The following is an 18,256-nucleotide window of genomic DNA, read 5'->3' on the forward strand; positions in this document are numbered from 1 at the left end:
CTGAGTTAAAACGCAATTAATTTAATTATAATTATACCAGAAGTGTGGGCTCTGTCTTAAGGAAAATGAAATTCCAAGCAAAAGACTGAGAAACAGGAACACTTTTTATGAAATCTAAGAACACAATTTAATTTAGCTGAGACTGAAGTCTCTTTAGCTTAACTTTCACGTAGAATGGGATCTTAAAGGTTTCATATTGGAAATGATTTGCTGTAGATGCGAGAGAAAGAAAATTGTTAAATTGCTACCATAAATTAAAATAATTTATCCAATTTGAGCAGGAAAACAAAAAATATCATCTGCCATCAATTTTTTTTACTCACAATTGCATTTTCCTTTTCATTGCAGCGCAAATTGAAAAATAAAACAACCAGAGACAAAGAAGGAGATTGAGAGAGAGAGAGAGAGAGATAGAGGGGGGAGGAAGAAAAACCACGCGCATAAGAGACGAACAGAGCAGAAAAGGACGAGGAGGTGAATGCAGTGTTAGCAGGATGTCAAAATGCCATCGGCAGATCAAATCTTGTTCATAAATGTCACCACAACGGTGGCCGCGGCAGCGTTGACAGCAGCCGTTGCCGTCAACGGCACACCAGAGGCGTCCACAGGGAAGGCATCATCGCCAGCGGCAGCCAACGGACGCAGTGCCTCAGCAGCAGCAGTAGCAGGAGCAGCAGCGTCGTCAACGTCAACAACAACAGCAGCCCTGGCAGCCAATTTATCGGGTTCGTTGGTGGACAGCCTGACAACAGCAACGGCAACGGCAACGGCAACAGCAACAGTGACAACAGCAACAGCAATTGTCGAGTCAACACAGGAATGTGGCGCATTGGCCGTGGAAGAGTTGCATGTCAGCTTTTTGGGCTTGCAACTGGCGGTGCCGGAGTGGGAGGCGCTGCTCACAGCGCTCGTCCTCTCCATCATCATAGTGCTGACCATAATCGGCAACATTCTAGTCATACTGAGCGTCTTCACCTACAAACCATTGCGCATTGTGCAGAACTTTTTCATCGTCTCGTTGGCGGTGGCTGATTTAATGGTGGCGCTGCTGGTGCTGCCCTTTAATGTGGCATACTCGATACTGGGCCGCTGGGAGTTTGGCATTCATCTGTGCAAGCTGTGGCTCACCTGCGATGTGCTCTGCTGCACCTCCTCGATACTCAATCTGTGTGCCATTGCCCTGGATCGCTACTGGGCGATAACCGATCCCATTAACTATGCACAGAAGCGGACAGTGGGTCGAGTCCTGCTACTCATCTCGGGTGTGTGGCTACTCTCCTTGCTGATTAGCAGTCCGCCGTTGATTGGCTGGAATGATTGGCCGGATGAGTTCACCAGTGCAACACCGTGTGAGCTGACCTCGCAGCGTGGCTATGTCATCTACTCGTCGCTGGGCTCCTTCTTCATACCGCTCGTCATTATGACGATTGTGTACATTGAGATCTTTGTGGCGACGCGCCGTCGCCTAAGGGAGCGTGCCAAGGCAAACAAATTGAATACGATTGCGTTGAAGACAACGGAGCTGGAGGCCATCAATACGAGCAGTGCGGCTGCTGGCAGTAGCTCAACCAGCTCCAAGGCGCGTGCCTTGGGCAGCCTCTGCGGCAGTTGGCTCTGTTGTGGTCGCGATCGCGCCAACTTCGCCACGCCCATGATACACAACGACCAGGAGAGTCTCAGCAGCGAGACGCACGCCCAGCCTGACACAAACACCGAACAACACCAGCACCAACAACAACAACAAACTGTTGTTGTGCTCGTCAAGAAGTCGCGTCGCGCCAAGATCAAGGACTCAATTAAGCATGGCAAGGGGCGCAGCGGTCGCAGATCGCAGTCTTCTTCGTCTGGATGTGAGCCGCACGGTGAGCAACAGTTGCTGCCACAAGCCAATAGCAACAATGCCGCCACCAAATCGGATCAGGAGATAAGCACAGAGAGCGGCAGCGATCCCAAAGGTTGCATACAGGTGGGTCAATCAAATTATTCTTTTGTGACTCCATTTAGAAACTTAATTTACTTATTTTCATTTCATTTTATGTGAACTACATTTTGTCTACATTAAATAAATAAGTAAATAAATCCTTGTAGTTAATACGGATTGCATATTGCTTACTGCTCGCAGACAGTATTTTAGATAGATATTTATGAATTTAATTGAATTAAATAAAAATTGATTGTAAATAAAAGAAAGAAATAAAAGTTTCTCAAGTGCAATTATTATGCATTAAAGCATATAACTCATTAGTTATCCAAAACAAAAACGGCATAAAGATCAATGCAACATGTTGCTTTTTAATATATACAAACATACTTTTTTAATAATATTTATTTAATATTATTATATTCAACAAAACTTAGTTTTTATCTCTTCAAACTTTGATAAAGGTATCGTCGCAAAACTCATGTTAGCTAATTACAATCCTTCGATTATAAATAAATAGTAAATTAAATTATATCGCAATTATTTATACTTATTTTATTAAAATATAAATTTAATATGAATAGTTGTAAGTTAAAATATTTAACATATTGTGATAATATTTAGTTATCATATAAAATGCTTAACGTATCTTATGAAATTAATACAATGCGATTTACATTTTTTCTAGGTTTGTGTTACCCAAGCGGATGAGCAAACGTCTCTAAAGATGACGCCGCCACAGTCATCGATGGGCACGGCTGCTACGACTGTGGTGCAGAAGAAGCCGAGCACCGTTAACCAGTTTATCGAGGAGAAGCAGAAGATCTCACTGTCCAAGGAGCGGAGGGCTGCTCGCACCCTGGGCATCATTATGGGCGTGTTTGTCATCTGCTGGCTGCCGTTCTTTCTGATGTATGTGATTCTGCCATTTTGCCAGAGTTGCTGTCCCACGAACAAGTTTAAGAACTTTATCACCTGGTTGGGTTACATTAATTCCGGCTTGAATCCGGTCATCTATACGATATTCAATTTGGATTATAGGCGCGCATTTAAAAGACTACTGGGCATGAAGATATGATGACATAATGATGGACACAAAGTGCAGATGCCAACCAAAAGAGAGGGCATAACTCAAAGTTTGTGCCAAAAATTAATATGAATATTTGAAGAAACACCTGGGAAAAGTGATGCTACCAAATAACTAATCATGAAATTTACCTAAATATGGTTTCACTCATTTGTATACAAGATCTCGAATTTCATTCAAAATAATAAATGACATTAAATATTTGAACTAAATGAAGAAAAAAATAAGCAATTTCTATTAGCAAATAAAAAGCTTCGTGTTACATTAGCGAACTCTAGTTTTTTACTTAACAACTTCACTTCAATATCAAATGAATATATCTGTTAACTTTAGCTCTAAAATAAACTCACTTTTTTCGGGTGTTTCAAAGCTTTGGTTTTGCTCATAAAGAACCCTTTGAAAGGACACGCCTGGGCGTACTTAGCTAAATGTAAACTGTTATATATACTCATAGAAAGTGTACTGCGAAAGGGGGCCTAAATAACCCCAAGGTCAACTTTTATGTGCACAAACTCTCTTCTCCAAAAGAAATATTAAATAAAATATTCAAAACTGGAACAAAATATTACCATAAAAAAGGAGGAAAGCTTCAATGTATAAAACGGATAACAAAAAATAAGAAAACTAAACTGGAAACCTAATTGAATTTAATTAAATGTTTATGCACATGTTGCAAATATGTTTCATATTTCATTCTTCAGCGCATAAACTGAATATATATAAAATATATATGCATTACATTACATATGCATACATAAATACAAAATAATAAATAATAATAAATTAATGATTAATTGAATGTGCTCGCTCAACAATGAGAAACTTCCAAAAACTGTTTTCTTAGGCATTACTCTAACATATTTATATTACGAATTAGGTGCAAGAAATTATTAATAATAAATGTATGTATACTTTGTGAGGTACGCTTAAAAATATTTGTTAAATAATTTAATTAGAAATGAATTGTTTTTATGACAAAGCATCAAATGTGTTGAGTGTGCAAAAGCACAGCTAAAAGCTTAAATACTTAATAAATAATTAAACACAAATAAGTAAGATATACAGCAGCAAAGATAAATGTTTTATTGCATTGTGCAATATAACTTAAAATAACTTAAAATATAAATCAATGTATAAAACCAAGAGAAAAGAAACTCATAAGTACATACGGCAATTATTGAAATTTCATGGTGTACGTTAACTTCACTAATTAAATTGTTTAATTAGCAAGCCGAAACAAAACAAACGAACAAAAAGACAGATTCGAATAAAAGTTATGAAAAATATTTAAAAACCATAGTTTCACTTGTTTATTTCAAAACGATGTAGTTCTGCGCTTTTTTACGTTGGACCTAACGCATCGCCATTCTACCGACAACATTTTGACGCTTTTCATCATTAAATCATTTATTTACTGAGAGAAACGACAATTTATTCTGTCGATGTTTGTGTTCTAAATTTAAATCGAATTTGAAACGGTCATTTTCGATAAATTCGAATTTTAACAGATGTTTTAAAATTTTCTGCTCCTCCTTAGTGCATGTGCTGACAAAAGCTGCTTGTTATGTATGTATGCACTACAGTGACCATTGCCTTCAGCAGCTGAATGATATGAGACTGCTTAACCTTTTCTTCATATTTAAAATCAGCTGGCGCTGTTAAACTGCTTCTCAACATAAATTGAAATAAATTATTATTTGTTTTATTAATTACAAAATAATCGAGTTACATGAAATGCGACCTAAAAGAACAAATGTTGTTCCCGTCTTTATATATAATTTATTTATTTTAAGCAACTGGTATTTTTTTAGTATTATAAATAATAATCCCAAATATAGTTTTTGGGATTTTCTGCTTTGCATTTTGGATTTGTGTCAGTATTTATGAAATGTGCGATTAGTCATTTCAATTTATTTTTAGTTTACATTTAAAGCACATTAGAACATTATTTCAAATAAGTCTCCTACTGTCCCAAAAGAAATAGAAATAATACAAAAATGCAGGTAAGCTTAAAGTCAGCAGAATATTTATAATTTATATATTTATATGTCTATAAATACATTTACAATTATAAATGTGTATTTGTGCATAAATTTGAGCATGTGCATGCAATAAATGCCCATATTCGGTAGTAAAACGCACCCAAAATGAACCGCATGAGTGAGTTGAGCGATTTGTGAATGAAAACTCAAGCAAATGATGATTTTTGTAGGATCCCAACGAAGATACCGAGTGGAACGATGTGCTGCGCGCAAAGGGAATCATTGGGCCAAAGCAGAAGGAAGCGGAGATTACCGAGGACCAAATTCAGGCGATGATGAACGATGTGATTCAGCGACGAACAGATTTGCCGCCGCAGGAGGGTCAGCGTGACAAGCAGATCGATGACATGTCACTCGACGAGCTCGATGAACTCGAGGATTCAGAGGACGAGGCAGTGCTGGAGCAGTATCGCCAGCGTCGCATGGCCGAGATGCGTGCCACGGCGGAGAAGGCGCGCTTTGGCAGTGTTCGCGAAATATCCGGGCAGGAGTACGTCAACGAGGTGACCAAAGCGGGCGAGGGCATCTGGGTGGTGTTGCATCTGTATGCCAACGGCGTACCTCTCTGCGCCCTGATCCACCACCACATGCAACAGCTGGCGGCACGCTTCCCTCAGACCAAGTTCCTGCGCTCCGTGGCCACCACCTGCATACCCAACTTCCCCGACAAGAACCTGCCCACCATTTTCGTTTACCACGAGGGAGCGATGCGCAAACAGTTTATTGGTCCGCTGGAGCTGCGGGGCGAGAAACTGACGCTGCCCGAGTTGGAGTTTATGCTGGGTTCGGTTGGGGCTGTGCCCAGCGACATTAAGGAGGATCCCCGGCCACAGATCCGGGACAAAATGCTAGCCGATTTGGAAGATAAAAGTGCGGATTTTTATTGAGATCTCGTCGGAATTTCTTCGAACCCATTTTCTGTTGCAGTACAATTGCGAATCTTGTTTTGTGTGCATTTCTTGTTAAAATATAAAAATTATTTTTGCTACAAGGATTCACTTGTTGTTGTTGTGTGCTTTCCCACTGCTGGTCGGGTTCTTGGCCATGCCTTTGGGCTTGCTGCGAAATATGTTCGGATCGATGATATTGTACGGGTGCTCGCAGGCCGGATTTATGGTGCGCCCGCGACGCAGCTCGTGCTTTTCCAGCAGATGTGGAGCCAGCAGTAGAAACAGCTGCTCCGTCCACGAAGGCAAGCCAAAGCTGGTGAAACACAGCTCCCAGTAGGGCAACCCCAAGTGCGCAATCGCCATGCGCAGATACTCACTGAAAGTCTCGGCCAGAAACTGCCAGCTGAGTGTGCCCAGCTCGAGCAAATAAAACCGTGGATTATTCGAACTAGTTGACTCATACAACATGCACACCTGAAAGGGGAAATATTTTTGGTGTGAAAATAAATAATAGCAACTAGAAGAAATATATGCATTTATCTACATTATACAAAAAAGAAAATCGCCCCGAAAAGCTTACATATTTTTTAGAAATAATTTTCAAGTATTAAGATAAATATTTTTTAAAATTTAGGTAGCGTGCCCTAAATCGATAATTTCAAACATATGGCGATTTTTACAATTTTTAATCAATTTTTCCTATAGTCAAAAACATTTTCAAAAGTAGAAGTGCAAACGGACATATTTTGAAAATATCATTTCTAAACTTCAGAAACGAGTAACGAAATTTAACGGCTCGGCTTTTATATCAGAGTTCAGATGACGTCTGACTTAGTCAAATTACACCATATGAATTTATAAACTATAAAATATTTGTCTATGTGAAATCTTCAAATACAAATTATATATTATTAATAATATAAAAGGCACAGCATCTTGAAAATTGAACATATTTTTCTAAATTGTGGAAAAATACACCCTAAAATTCAGACATTCAAAGCCGAGCTCTCAGAAAGCCACAACAATAAATTTTGGAAATTGTTTGTAAATAATAGCAACTGCAACTGTTCCACACTCACCTTGGCCATTTCGTTGATATTGTTGATCTCAAATATTTTCGTCTTGGCCGTTATGATGGGTGTGGCATTATCCCACTTGTCCTTGGCTATAACAGAGCTGGTGCTGCTCCCGCTGGCCCCGCTCGTCGACTGGGCGCCGCTTGCCGGGTGAGTATTCTCGATGTTCTCCCGCAATAGGGTCACCTGGAGCAGATGCGGAAAGTGTATGTAGCCGACGCGTCGAACATCGCTGGCTAAGGGATTCCATTTGACGCATCATCATTATTCGACTTTGTTTGGTCGAGTCCCGATACTTACGCGCATATTGATAGCTCCAGTTGAGCACGAAGCCATCGCTTGAAAGATAAAACTTTTTCATGTCCTCCGGCAGGTAGACACAGTGTCGTTGCTCCCAGTTGACCACCTGGCACGGATTCAGGGGCTGTCGACGCTCCAGGCTCACATTGCACACTCTCGGCACATTTGCTATTATGTAAGTTGGTTTTCGGTATTGGTTTAGCTGGCAAACAATAACTATTACTCACATAGCGTTTTAATCAGGCCCAACGTCAAATTTTCGTAGAATGCATCTTCTGGTGAAAGTTTCTTATTCATATTTGTAATATGTAATTTTCAAAAATGGAATATTCCAAAGAGTGGGAGCGCTGTTAAATGTTAAATTTGATAGAGTAAACAATGACTCCCTGACACTGGTTGTCCTGGTAACAGACTGACTAACTATCTGACAACTATTGTTCCTGAGGCTGAACTAACAATTCATTTCCATAAATATTATGAACTCTTAATTTTATATTGAACAAGCCAAAAATTACTCCTAATAAAGATATGAAACCCTTATTTCCCACATCTGAGTAACACTAATTATACTACTGATACACAGTTGTTTTTTATTTTTATTTTTATTTTTTTTGAATACGATTAAATTTTCGTTGATATAGCTGTTAATAAGTCGTATACTACATTTAAAAGTTTGTACATCATTTATTTACAGAAAAGAAGTACAGTAAAAGAGAAGGGGAACTAACAACTAGTCAAATAGTAATTTTAATAAATTCGAGTATTTATATTAAACGATTATTGACCACATCTAACTAAAACCAATCAATCTAAAACTGAAACCGCGATTATTTTTAAGTGCGGTTAATATGTTGGTGATATAGCTGTTATTAAGACAGTTGTTTTCTATTTTTATATTTTTATGTCCATTAAAATACAATTTATTTACACAAAATAGGTACAGTAAAGGAACTTGATTACGGACATAAATGATTGACTTGATAACAATGAAATTAAATACGACACTGAACGAGCAATATGGACGTGAACAGATCGTGGCCATTGACCAGTTGCCAATCTCATCTCTTTGCTTCACTGGGCTCTGTGCTCTCCGCCTCCTCCTCGTGTCAGGAAACCTCCCACACGGTGGACTCAACCGATCGACGCGGACGCCCAGCGACCTCCACATGGGCATCCAGTCCGTCACTCATGCGGCTGAAGCGGCGAGCCCAACTCCCGCGCGGATTTGCCTGGCCCCCGGCTATGGATGTGCGATGGCTGGCATCGCGGAACAGGCTCATAATATCCTGATTGTCGCCCTGCGCCCGCTTGATGCCATGCTGGTATTTGGCCTCCTTGGCTAGCAGCTGCTCGCGCTGCATTTGTGTCTTCACCTCCGAGGGCACATCGGGTATGATGAACTGCATGATGCCGGTTAGGACGAACACAACGTGCTGTTTTGGTCAATACAAATTTATAAAGTGAGTATCTATTAGAGCCACAGTAAGATTTAGAGCCAAACTTCTCCAATTCAAAGAACTGTATTATTCTACAACTCGAACCAAATTGAAGAACGATTTCGTTTAGAGACACAATTTGATACAATTAAATAAGAATTGTATGATTTCTGTGAAGTCTGCTTGAATGTACAATACTCTTCTTAACAAATAAAATAATAAATGTCATAAACTCAAAGATAAAAAGATTTATATTTTTGCGGCTTCTTATGCTTCAACAATATAACGTCGCCATTAAAATATTCTTTAACGTCGATTCGATTTAGAGAAGTTTGACTATACTTGATGCCCCATTATACCTCAAACACCACGACGAAGGCCAGGCGTGCGGCAAAAACATGCCAATAGTGGGGACTAAGGCCATAAGGCTCATAGTGCTTGGGGCCATTCCTGTAAAGTACAGCAAATGTAAAAATGGACTAAGATGAAATAGTTGTCAATTTACTAACCGATAACCCCTATATTGACAGGTGTCGGGATCGAGTTCGCTACTCGTCGCACCCCATTCCTCCTTGTATTCGGATGTATTGAATACGGACAGGGAGTGCTCAATGTAGCCAGCCAAGGTATTTGACTCCGAGTAGACAAACTTATAAACGACGCGTGGAATGAAATCACTTGTGTAGGCGATCACAAACGCATTCGAGACGACGGCCGTGTAGGTGATAATACGCAGAATGCCGTACCAGGCGCCAATGTCCTCCACACGCTCCGCCAACGGTCGCCTCGCCTGTGTGACCATCTTGTAGGCATCCAATCGAATCTCGGCCACATTGTTGAGTAGTGCAAATAGCGGCGCCAATGGAAATGCGGCCACAAACAGTGTCACAAAGCCATATTGAAGAACTAAAATAAGTATAGACCAAATTATGAATGACCAACTTGGGATGTTTAAAAATAGGCGAGCTACTCACTCATTTCTAGGTACTCGTCAAATAGGGCCAAGCGTCCTGGGTCCTGCATATGATAGTCCTGTTCCCAAGCCATATGTAAATGCGATTCATCCTTAGTAGCCTGCAGTTAAATACATATTGGGATTTATTGCTCCGATACATTATATAATAGAGTGCTACTATGCTGGTTAAGTGTTTTTACCCATGAGAGAGAGTAAATTTAATGCTAGATAGGTAAAAATGAAACACACAAAAATTTATTTATTATTTAATTTATCCAAAAGGCTGGAAAAAATAAATTGGTAAGTAAATAAATAATAAATAATAATACATTTATAAACATCTTTCCTCCATTTTCCCCACAAATTTCCTAAGACTTTCGTCGTGCAGCTGGATTTCAGTTCTAAATTGAGATATTTATCCCTTACCGCTTAGTCAGTACATTAATCTGCACAAACAGTTTTAATTATAAATAAATTTGTAAGTTTATATCTTACACACCTGTTTATGCTTACGCTGACGCCACCAGTTCCAGAACTTGGGAAAAAGATATTCCATAAAGTTGTTCCAGCATTGCTTGCCCACCATAATAATGGCCTAAATGGTCAGAGAGTTTGCCTTATAAAAGGAAAACATACTGATCGCTGAAGTTTATACTTGCCAACTGTATGCAGAGCTCGGAGAGGCAGCCCGCCGGATCACAGATGTCATTCTTGAGGCGGAAGAACTCACTGCGCCGCGCCTGATCATCGCCGGGATAGTCGAAGAAGCGTCCCTTAAAGAACGCTATGTAGATGAGCGACGAGTAGAAGTTCATGAACTCAAAGAAGAATATCTTAAAGGTGTATGAGTCCTCGTATTCGGTGTGGGTGCGAGGATTCTCCAGGTTTGTCAACTTAATTGCCATGCGGTGATAGATCTAATGAGATACCAAAAAAATGATTGATTGGTTGATTGATTGACCAAGTTCTACACTTATAGAATCTAAGCCTACCCGTGTGAGTATCATAATGACAACCAAATTGATCAACGCCGCTGTCACTGTGGTAAATAGCTTGGCATGCTCATTCACAAAGAAGCCTCCCCCGCCATAGATAACCGATACCAAGGATACGCGATAGATGATTGTGCCCAGCACGGCGGAGAGCACAACTGCGATCTGTACTCGAGGAAGATGAACAATATTTTGTTAAATGGTAATGTATTATTACAGTTCTTGCATATTAACTACATTTTCAAATAACTATTTTATCATTTATTTATTTTTAATGTAACCCACAAATTTAAAGATGATTTCAAAAAATAAATGTATCAAAAAAATAAATAAATAAGAAAATAATACCTTGTAAATGTCCATTTTCATAAATCTTATATTCTCTATGCAAAAATAGAACATTTGATTGAATATAAAATCTATATATCTAATAATTTGCTTGGTCTATTCAAAAACGCCATATTGCAAAGCAGAATCTAATAAAAATAGTTTCATATTGCATTAAAACTGCTTATTTCTAAGCGACGATTGTAATACACTCTGAAAACTCGATCTCACTAAACTCATAATTGTCCTGAAAACTAATAGCTATTCTAGCTTTTGGAAATAGTTTCTAAATATTCGAAACATATTTTCCAACATTCGAAATGCTGACCCTGGATTCAATATTCATAAATATTGGGTTTTAATTTTTAGAATTAAAAAGTAGAAAATCAAACCTTATTTTAAAAAATATGCTTTATAAAATTCAGAATAAATTCATGAAAATCATGTGGGAATATTTTTTAAATTAAACTTATGGATAATAATAAAAAATTAAAAAATACTCTGTGTACACATTGAAAAAAACATTCAAAATTTGTTGAATATTTTTCTAAATTTTAAAACCACAAGTTTTAGTTTTAGAAATTCACTTTTTGAAAAATAGTGTGTGATGTTCTTCTGGCCAAAAGTAACGACATTCTCTAAGATTCACCGTTATTTTTATTAAGTGCAGTATTTACCATAAAGAGCACGGCACTTCCCGTTATTACGAATCGAATAGCGCGGCTCCAAGTGGACATATAGGGTTCCTTCTCCCGTGTCACTGGATTCATGCGAAATGTGGTTGCGTTCGTCTCGAACTCGGGCCGGTTCTCCTCATCCAATTCGACGTTGTGGAGGTCCCATTCCCATACTAAGACTGATTGCTTGCGTTTCCACAGTTCCAGGAAAGTGGTGGCTAAAAGTGCATAAAGTGCATTCTTAAAATTACAGATTATTAATTGTTAATGTGAATACTCACCCCAGAAAGACATGAAAATGGCAAAAAATACCGTTGACGGGTTGTCGAAGAGGTAAGTTAATCGTGAGAAGAGGCATGATTTGTAGAGCGGCTGATAGCTGCACGCCCTATCACAAAGCGGACACAGGGTAATGTTGCCGGTGCCGGACTCATTGCAGATCTCCTTGCTTGGCGTATTGTCCTCCGACTCCAGTGTGGCCAGGCCATAAATAAAGCACAGAGTGCCAACAACCGAGGGGTAAACCAGCATTTCGGTGTAGAAACCCAACCAACAAAAGTAGAGCGCGATTTTGTCTCCAAAGTACTTGCGCACCAGGCAAAGCGGCTGCTTCTTGTACCACTGCGAAGGAGTTGCCCAGGTCTGATAAAGCACTCGGCGATCCAGGGAAACACCGCTCGAATGGGGCCGATCGTAGCGACCCTCGTGCAGCGGAAAGCAGCCCAGATAGGTGCCATCGTTGAGCAGTCGTCGGATGCCATTGCGATCACCCTCCTCGTAGGGTGTCCGAATCAGCACCTGCATCACCATCAGCGACCGCTGAGCACTTGTGTACGCCGTGGCACGATCCTTAACAATGAACCTGCATGATGTAAATTGGCATTAGTTGAATTGCGATTTCAGCTTTTTGGATTCCGTTTCAAATGATTTTTTACGTTGACAAATGTATTTTATAATCTGAGGAGTGGTTTTGAACTTGATGCTTTGAGTCTTAAGGACTCGGTTGTCTAGGAATAGCAAGACCTGAATGCCAAGGGGTAAACAACCTTTAAAATGCGAATAAATCTTGTCAAGAGTATTTCAGAATGAAAACAGCCATACTTTTGGCATCAAGGGCAGCGTACACCTCAATATTAAGAATTTTTATTTATAAGTAGGGAAGATCTTTCTAAAATTAAGAAAATAGATTTCAAAGCTACAAGATTTTTTTGATTTGTGTTATTAAACATCAGTTTTTTAAGATTACACAAATAGAAACATTTTGAATAATTTATAAATTCATAAAAAGTATTTTAAGCTACGCGGCTTCTAATCTTTTCAAAAATAAGTGTATTTTTATTATAGCCTTGTTAGAAAAATAATTCTCAATAATAGAAAACATATATATTAAACATAAATATTAAATATTAAGAAAGATTAGAAAATATTTCTCAACATAAGAACAACTTTTCAGATTTAAGGGTGAATTTGATTTAATTGTAATATATTTTATCTGAGTGTGTTTTGAATTTGATCGGATAATTATTGATCAACATGAGATTTTATCCAATAGCTGTTTTATATATAATTATTGTCCAAATATAGCTGTGCAAAATGTTGTAGTTTTTGTAATGTCAAAGGTAGCAGTTAAGTGTTGTCAGTTTAAGGACTTACTGTTCCTCCGGATTGCCGTTGGCTGTCGCAGCCTTGAAAGTTGTCTCGCCTTCCAGCAGGCTGTGATCGAGTTGGATCTTTTTGGTGAGCCGTTGCCACATATCCTTCCAGTATTGCACATTGCGCATGACGACGTTCTCATCATCCTATACAATTGAAGGACACTTAAGGACGTAAGTGCACACTTAATGAATGGTTTGCTTACCCAAGACGACTTTACGGTTATTGTTATGAAGCGTTTGATGGGCAACTTAAGATTCATGACCTCAGCTAGTCGTGTTTCGAGGCGCCACGGCAGATGGATCTTGAGGAAAAATGTTTTTTCGTTGAACGACTGTGACTTGTCCTCCAGCTCAACGTCGAGTCCTTCCTTCACTAGATTCTCCATAAAACAGCGCCTTATATCGCGCCGACGTGCCTCCGCCTCGGTCATGACGCCCAGATCCTCCTCCTCCCAGGCCAGCACCATGTCCACCTTGCGCCGTCCGTCCCGAAACATCAGTGACTCCGGGTCGAGGCCCTCCCTATCCTGTTTGCTTATGCGTCGCTCTCCCTCGCTGCCATCGCCCGTCAGGCTGTTGCTCTTGCTGGCCTTGCGACTGCTGGCATAGCTGCCACTAATGCTGCTGCTCTCTCCGGTGGATGTCCTTCGATCGGTGGGCATCAATTGTCGATAGCCAAACTGATCTGCCAGCTCATTCGAATGTGACGACTCGATTACTTCATTTGACTGATTCCCTTTGTCATCCACCTCGCTGGAATTGCGCCCATTCAGCGCCGGGCTAATGTGCAAGCCCAGAGTGCGACGCATTGCTGTGCCTGGTATATCCTCCTCAGGTCTGTCCACAACTTTGGGTCCGAATGCTTGCGTGGGACTCGGCTCCGCGGATTCTGTTTCCAGGTGTGTGGGCAGCGGCATCGTTATCGAGTTGCCCTTCGAGTAACATGAGGCATTGCTGCCACGCACCATCGAGGAGTTGAGCCATTTCTCTGTGTAGGAGGCAGAGCCGCTGCTGCCCGAGCTCTGTTTGTCCACGGGGGGTTTTGGCGAGACGGGTTTGTTCACCGCTTGACGTTCCACATCCATAAAATGGTATATGCTGTCGGCAGTGATGCTGGGCTCCATTGGTGGAGCCTCCAGATCCAATTCAATTAAATTTCTATCCTATTGTGGCAAATAAATAAAAGAAACATTATAAGATATATTGTTAAGATCGAAAGGTACAAATTGCTTGTGATAACGACACTGAATTTGCTTGAGATAAGTGGAGTTTTTAGATTTCAATGCACAAAAGGAAGTAGACCGCTCAAAGAAATATAAAGATCTTCTTGTTGTTAGAAATAATTTCTAAAAATTAGGAAAAATATTTCTAAAATTTAGAAATGCCTGCCCTTAATCGACAATCCTAAAAATATGGTTATTTTTTAATATAAATATTTATATTAATAACATTTCAAGAAAGTACACAAAAGTAAGCCGTAATTTTTTAGCAAAACCTTTCCAAAATTCAGAAAAAAGTAATGAAATTTAGTGGCTTATATTAAAGTTGAGTTCTTGCCTGCCTTAGAGTCCAAGTAGCTCAGTGGGAAGTCACTCAACACGTGAACCAAATCGAAATCGTAAGTTCTTTCCAATTAAGCATATGCATTTTATAAACTATTTAAAATATGAATTCTATAAACTATGCTAAGTCTAAAATGACTGACATTTAATAATAATATAAGCAGCAGAAAAGCTAATATAAGAATTCTTCAATTTGTCATACTTTTAGAAAAATATACAAAATAAGTCACAAAAACATAAGCATTAGAAATTTTTATTTTTGAATAATACGGCGCTAATGGCGCCAAAGGAATGTCGGTTTAATAAACTTTAAATTGATTTTTTTATGAGTGCAGGAAATAGGATTATTTGGCATACATCAAAATAGGAGACAAGATATGATAGCAGATATGTATACTGATTGATGAGTTTAGTTGGATGACTTACACCATAAGCAACTAGACGACCTGCTACAATGCCGCTGTCCTGGCTAAGCCGTCGTGGACGCGACTTGGGATGATTTTGGCGAATTGCTCGCTCGCTTTTGGCTGGACTTGAGACGACTTGTCGCCTGTTTGGAGAGTTGCGCCCACTACGTAAAGTGGGCACTGACAGGAATCCTGTAAAATTAAAAGTGTTTTAAGCTAAATCGAGATAGCTACATATGGAGCAGCGGCGAACTCACTTGGAAACTGAAACACTGTCTGCTCACTGGCTCTCTCGGTCTCGAGTGCGCCGCTGCCAATGAGATCCTCGCGCGAATTGGACTCAGTTATGGGTGCGGTGCTCTCATCATCAACGCTGTCGATTCGTATTTGAAAAATATTTGAGTTGCCTCGCACATTGCCCTGCAGCTTTCCATGACTGCTCATTTTTCCGTGGGTTTGTCTATCTATCTGCGACACGTCACTACACAAAGTAATTATACTATTTAGTTATTCTATAACAAGAACTTTCCTCTTTTTCGACTACTTGGCGTGTAATTTGACCTACAATGCCAGATCGCACGAGGCATGTACATTTGTCACCATTCCCATAATAAAAAATGTATTTAAATTTATAATTTCGATTCAAATATAACAGGAACAAAATCAACGCGCGCTCCAAAACTATTTGACTCTTTTACGTTTCCTCTGAACTAAAAGAAATAAATGAAAAAAAAAAAAACTGTTAGCCTGTTAATGTTATTTCTTTTTATAGGAAATATCGGGTCCTTTAAAGCTCCTCCTTCTTTTATTTTTACAATTCGTTGTGAACTTTCTCTAATTTAAATAGGCATGCACGCATTTTAATTTGTTTTTCTTTTTACTAACTTTACTTCATAGGGCACAACTAGGTCGAGTTGTTTCTGCTGTATTATTTTGTTTCCCTATTTCTGTAATGTCCCGATGGGCCACTTTTATTTGACATTTGAACCCTGTTATATTACAATTACAAAGAGAAGTAGTCCACATTGGGGCAGGTACTATATGTATATGTATATGTATGTAATTGTGCTCGCATTCAATTTATATATTTGACTGTCAAAGTTCGGGTTAATTAATAAATAGTTCAAAATTGTACACAACTCTATTTGTCAATTTGAGGAAAATATTTTGAAATGCAAAAATGCATTTTGTGCAAAACCTCAATATGCCAAGGTATGCATGAGTAACAGAATTGTAAGGCTCTCTGTCAGGGTAAAATAGAAATGGCCTGGGGATAGAGAGAGCTGTATTTAAATTATAAGAAGAGATCACCAAACAATAAACTATAAATATAATTTAATGTCTTTCATCAATTTTGTTCTAACTTGTTCGACACAACTTCGATAAACTGATATCTTCTGGTTGAGCACTATTAATTGTTGGTAAATTAGATTAATATTGTTTTGGAAACAGGGGACATACCCTGTGAACTAAATACATATTAAAAAGATTGACGTATGAATGTATGTCCATATGTGTACACACGCCATTCAATGGCATGGGAGCCAGAGTCCAACGTCATATCGAGGCCAGAGTCATAATGACCTTATACATACGATTAAATATGTATATACGTGTGCAAGATAATGCTCGTTACAGACAGTTGTACTTGGGTCGATAAAACAAATAAACTTGTTGCTGACCGTAGAGGCGGGTTGGCAATTTAAGTATTTTCAATTAACTGAATTAATCTGCATTTTTGATCACTCTACGAAAATTGGATCATCATTTTAGACACTCTTAGTTGTTTCACATTTCACATCTAAAATTAAAATTAAAATGACCTATAGCAGGGACCTGAGAAGGTCCCTTGCCTTGACTTGGTATTTTTGAACTGGCTGTGACTTGCTAGATTCGTCAATAGAATTGCTTGGTTTGTCAGTTGGGCAAAGTCCCATGCCATCGAAGTAATCACAGCAATTGAGGGTTTATTGATTCGTTGTTGTCATTTTTCAAGTTCTATATTCACAATCGATTATTGATTGATTCAAATTCCATGCACATTCACAGATCCTAGTCAAAATTCATGAGTACTCACAAAAATCAATTAAACCAGTCACTGCTAATCAATCTGTACAAACTGTTTTTGTTTAATTATTATTGTTGATTGGAAATGCACATTACATGGTTTGGAATTGGAATTGTTTGAAATGTTGCTTGCGTATTGATTTAAAATTGTTGTAAAACGAATATTTGTCTCTTGTGTATCTTTAGCATTTTTCCATTCACTCGTTCGCGTGTCGCGTATTAGTTATTAACACATTCCGTTCTACATAATGGAGACCAGGGTTCTTGCGACCGATTTATTGAAGCACTCGCGCACGAATGACCAATAGCCAAGTGAGTGCCACAGGACTAGGTTGGATTGCAACTGTCCTGCTGTCCCGACCACCAAATGCCTCCAACTAAAATGTAAAAGTTGGTAGATAATCAAAGTAGTTCATTTTCATGTGTTGCGCTCTCACTCAGTCTAACATCGAGCTGACTGACAGTACATACATATGTACATACATGTGTACATATGTCTATAGTTTAGTAGTTAATTGACTGGCCACACTGCTCGCAGCGAGTAGTATTTGACATTTCGAGAATTCGAGAGTGAGGTTCTTGTGCAGTTATTATTACATATGTATAAATTATACATCTTGAACTCAAAGACCTGTGAGTCCTGTTTCAAGATTACTCACACCCAGTTTTCGAGTGGTTAATAATGACATCACAATTAATTGTCACATAATAGTTGTAGCGTAACTATAAAAATAGGTGCCTCTTGTCACTAGCGACTATTATTGTACAGCGGTCCATCTATTTTGAGTGACTGTATGCGTCAATCAAGTCGGCAAGTGCGTCGTTTACCAGCTTAAGGGCGGCATTGCGTGATGTGTGATTG

At 39.1% G+C, this 18,256-nt stretch overlaps 4 protein-coding genes across 4 annotated transcripts; 2 read left to right on the forward strand and 2 right to left on the reverse strand.

Annotated features, from left to right (window-relative positions):
- Positions 1–365: 365 nt before the first annotated feature.
- Positions 366–3,636, forward strand: LOC6557254 (tyramine/octopamine receptor). Its single transcript, XM_001985522.2, has 2 exons — positions 366–1,966; positions 2,610–3,636. The coding sequence occupies exons 1-2, from the start codon at positions 503–505 to the stop codon at positions 2,997–2,999; spliced, it is 1,854 nt and encodes a 617-aa protein (XP_001985558.1). The 5' UTR covers positions 366–502; the 3' UTR covers positions 3,000–3,636.
- Positions 3,637–4,884: 1,248 nt separating this feature from the next.
- On the forward strand, positions 4,885–6,044 carry LOC6557244 (viral IAP-associated factor homolog). Its single transcript, XM_001985521.2, has 2 exons — positions 4,885–5,011; positions 5,221–6,044. Exons 1-2 carry the CDS (start codon positions 5,006–5,008, stop codon positions 5,935–5,937), a joined length of 723 nt encoding a protein of 240 aa, XP_001985557.1. The 5' UTR covers positions 4,885–5,005; the 3' UTR covers positions 5,938–6,044.
- LOC6557240 (tubulin polyglutamylase complex subunit 2) lies at positions 5,907–7,750 on the reverse strand. The gene is made up of 4 exons (XM_001985520.3): positions 7,544–7,750; positions 7,317–7,484; positions 7,020–7,252; positions 5,907–6,414 (listed from the first exon to the last, which is right to left on the reverse strand). Exons 1-4 carry the CDS (start codon positions 7,611–7,613, stop codon positions 6,046–6,048), a joined length of 840 nt encoding a protein of 279 aa, XP_001985556.1. The 5' UTR covers positions 7,614–7,750; the 3' UTR covers positions 5,907–6,045.
- A 475-nt stretch (positions 7,751–8,225) lies between these two features.
- On the reverse strand, positions 8,226–15,840 carry LOC6557234 (anoctamin-4). Its single transcript, XM_001985519.2, is given in 13 exon segments — positions 8,226–8,749; positions 9,112–9,202; positions 9,262–9,658; positions 9,727–9,826; positions 10,207–10,302; positions 10,367–10,624; positions 10,700–10,864; positions 11,704–11,921; positions 11,985–12,565; positions 13,357–13,502; positions 13,562–14,521; positions 15,347–15,519; positions 15,585–15,840. Coding segments are annotated over 13 exon segments (3,747 nt in total). The 5' UTR covers positions 15,772–15,840; the 3' UTR covers positions 8,226–8,374.
- Between the last annotated feature and the right edge of the window lie 2,416 nt (positions 15,841–18,256).

This window comes from Drosophila grimshawi, unplaced genomic scaffold, assembly GCF_018153295.1.
Source record: "Drosophila grimshawi isolate 15287-2541.00 unplaced genomic scaffold, ASM1815329v1 contig_44, whole genome shotgun sequence".
Lineage (NCBI taxonomy): Eukaryota > Metazoa > Arthropoda > Insecta > Diptera > Drosophilidae > Drosophila > Drosophila grimshawi.

What these genes read in the sequence shown, in the direction of transcription:
- LOC6557254 (XM_001985522.2), top strand. Translation starts at nt 503, where the DNA reads ATGCCATCGGCAGATCAAATCTTGTTCATAAATGTCACCACAACGGTG. An exon ending in ATCCCAAAGGTTGCATACAG is followed by an intron (nt 1,967 to 2,609) that starts GTGGGTCAATCA and finishes CATTTTTTCTAG; the next exon opens with GTTTGTGTTACCCAAGCGGA.
- LOC6557240 (XM_001985520.3), bottom strand. Translation starts at nt 7,613, where the DNA reads ATGAATAAGAAACTTTCACCAGAAGATGCATTCTACGAAAATTTGACG. An exon ending in GGGCCTGATTAAAACGCTAT is followed by an intron (nt 7,485 to 7,543) that starts GTGAGTAATAGT and finishes CTTACATAATAG; the next exon opens with CAAATGTGCCGAGAGTGTGC. An exon ending in ATATCAACGAAATGGCCAAG is followed by an intron (nt 6,415 to 7,019) that starts GTGAGTGTGGAA and finishes TTCCCCTTTCAG; the next exon opens with GTGTGCATGTTGTATGAGTC.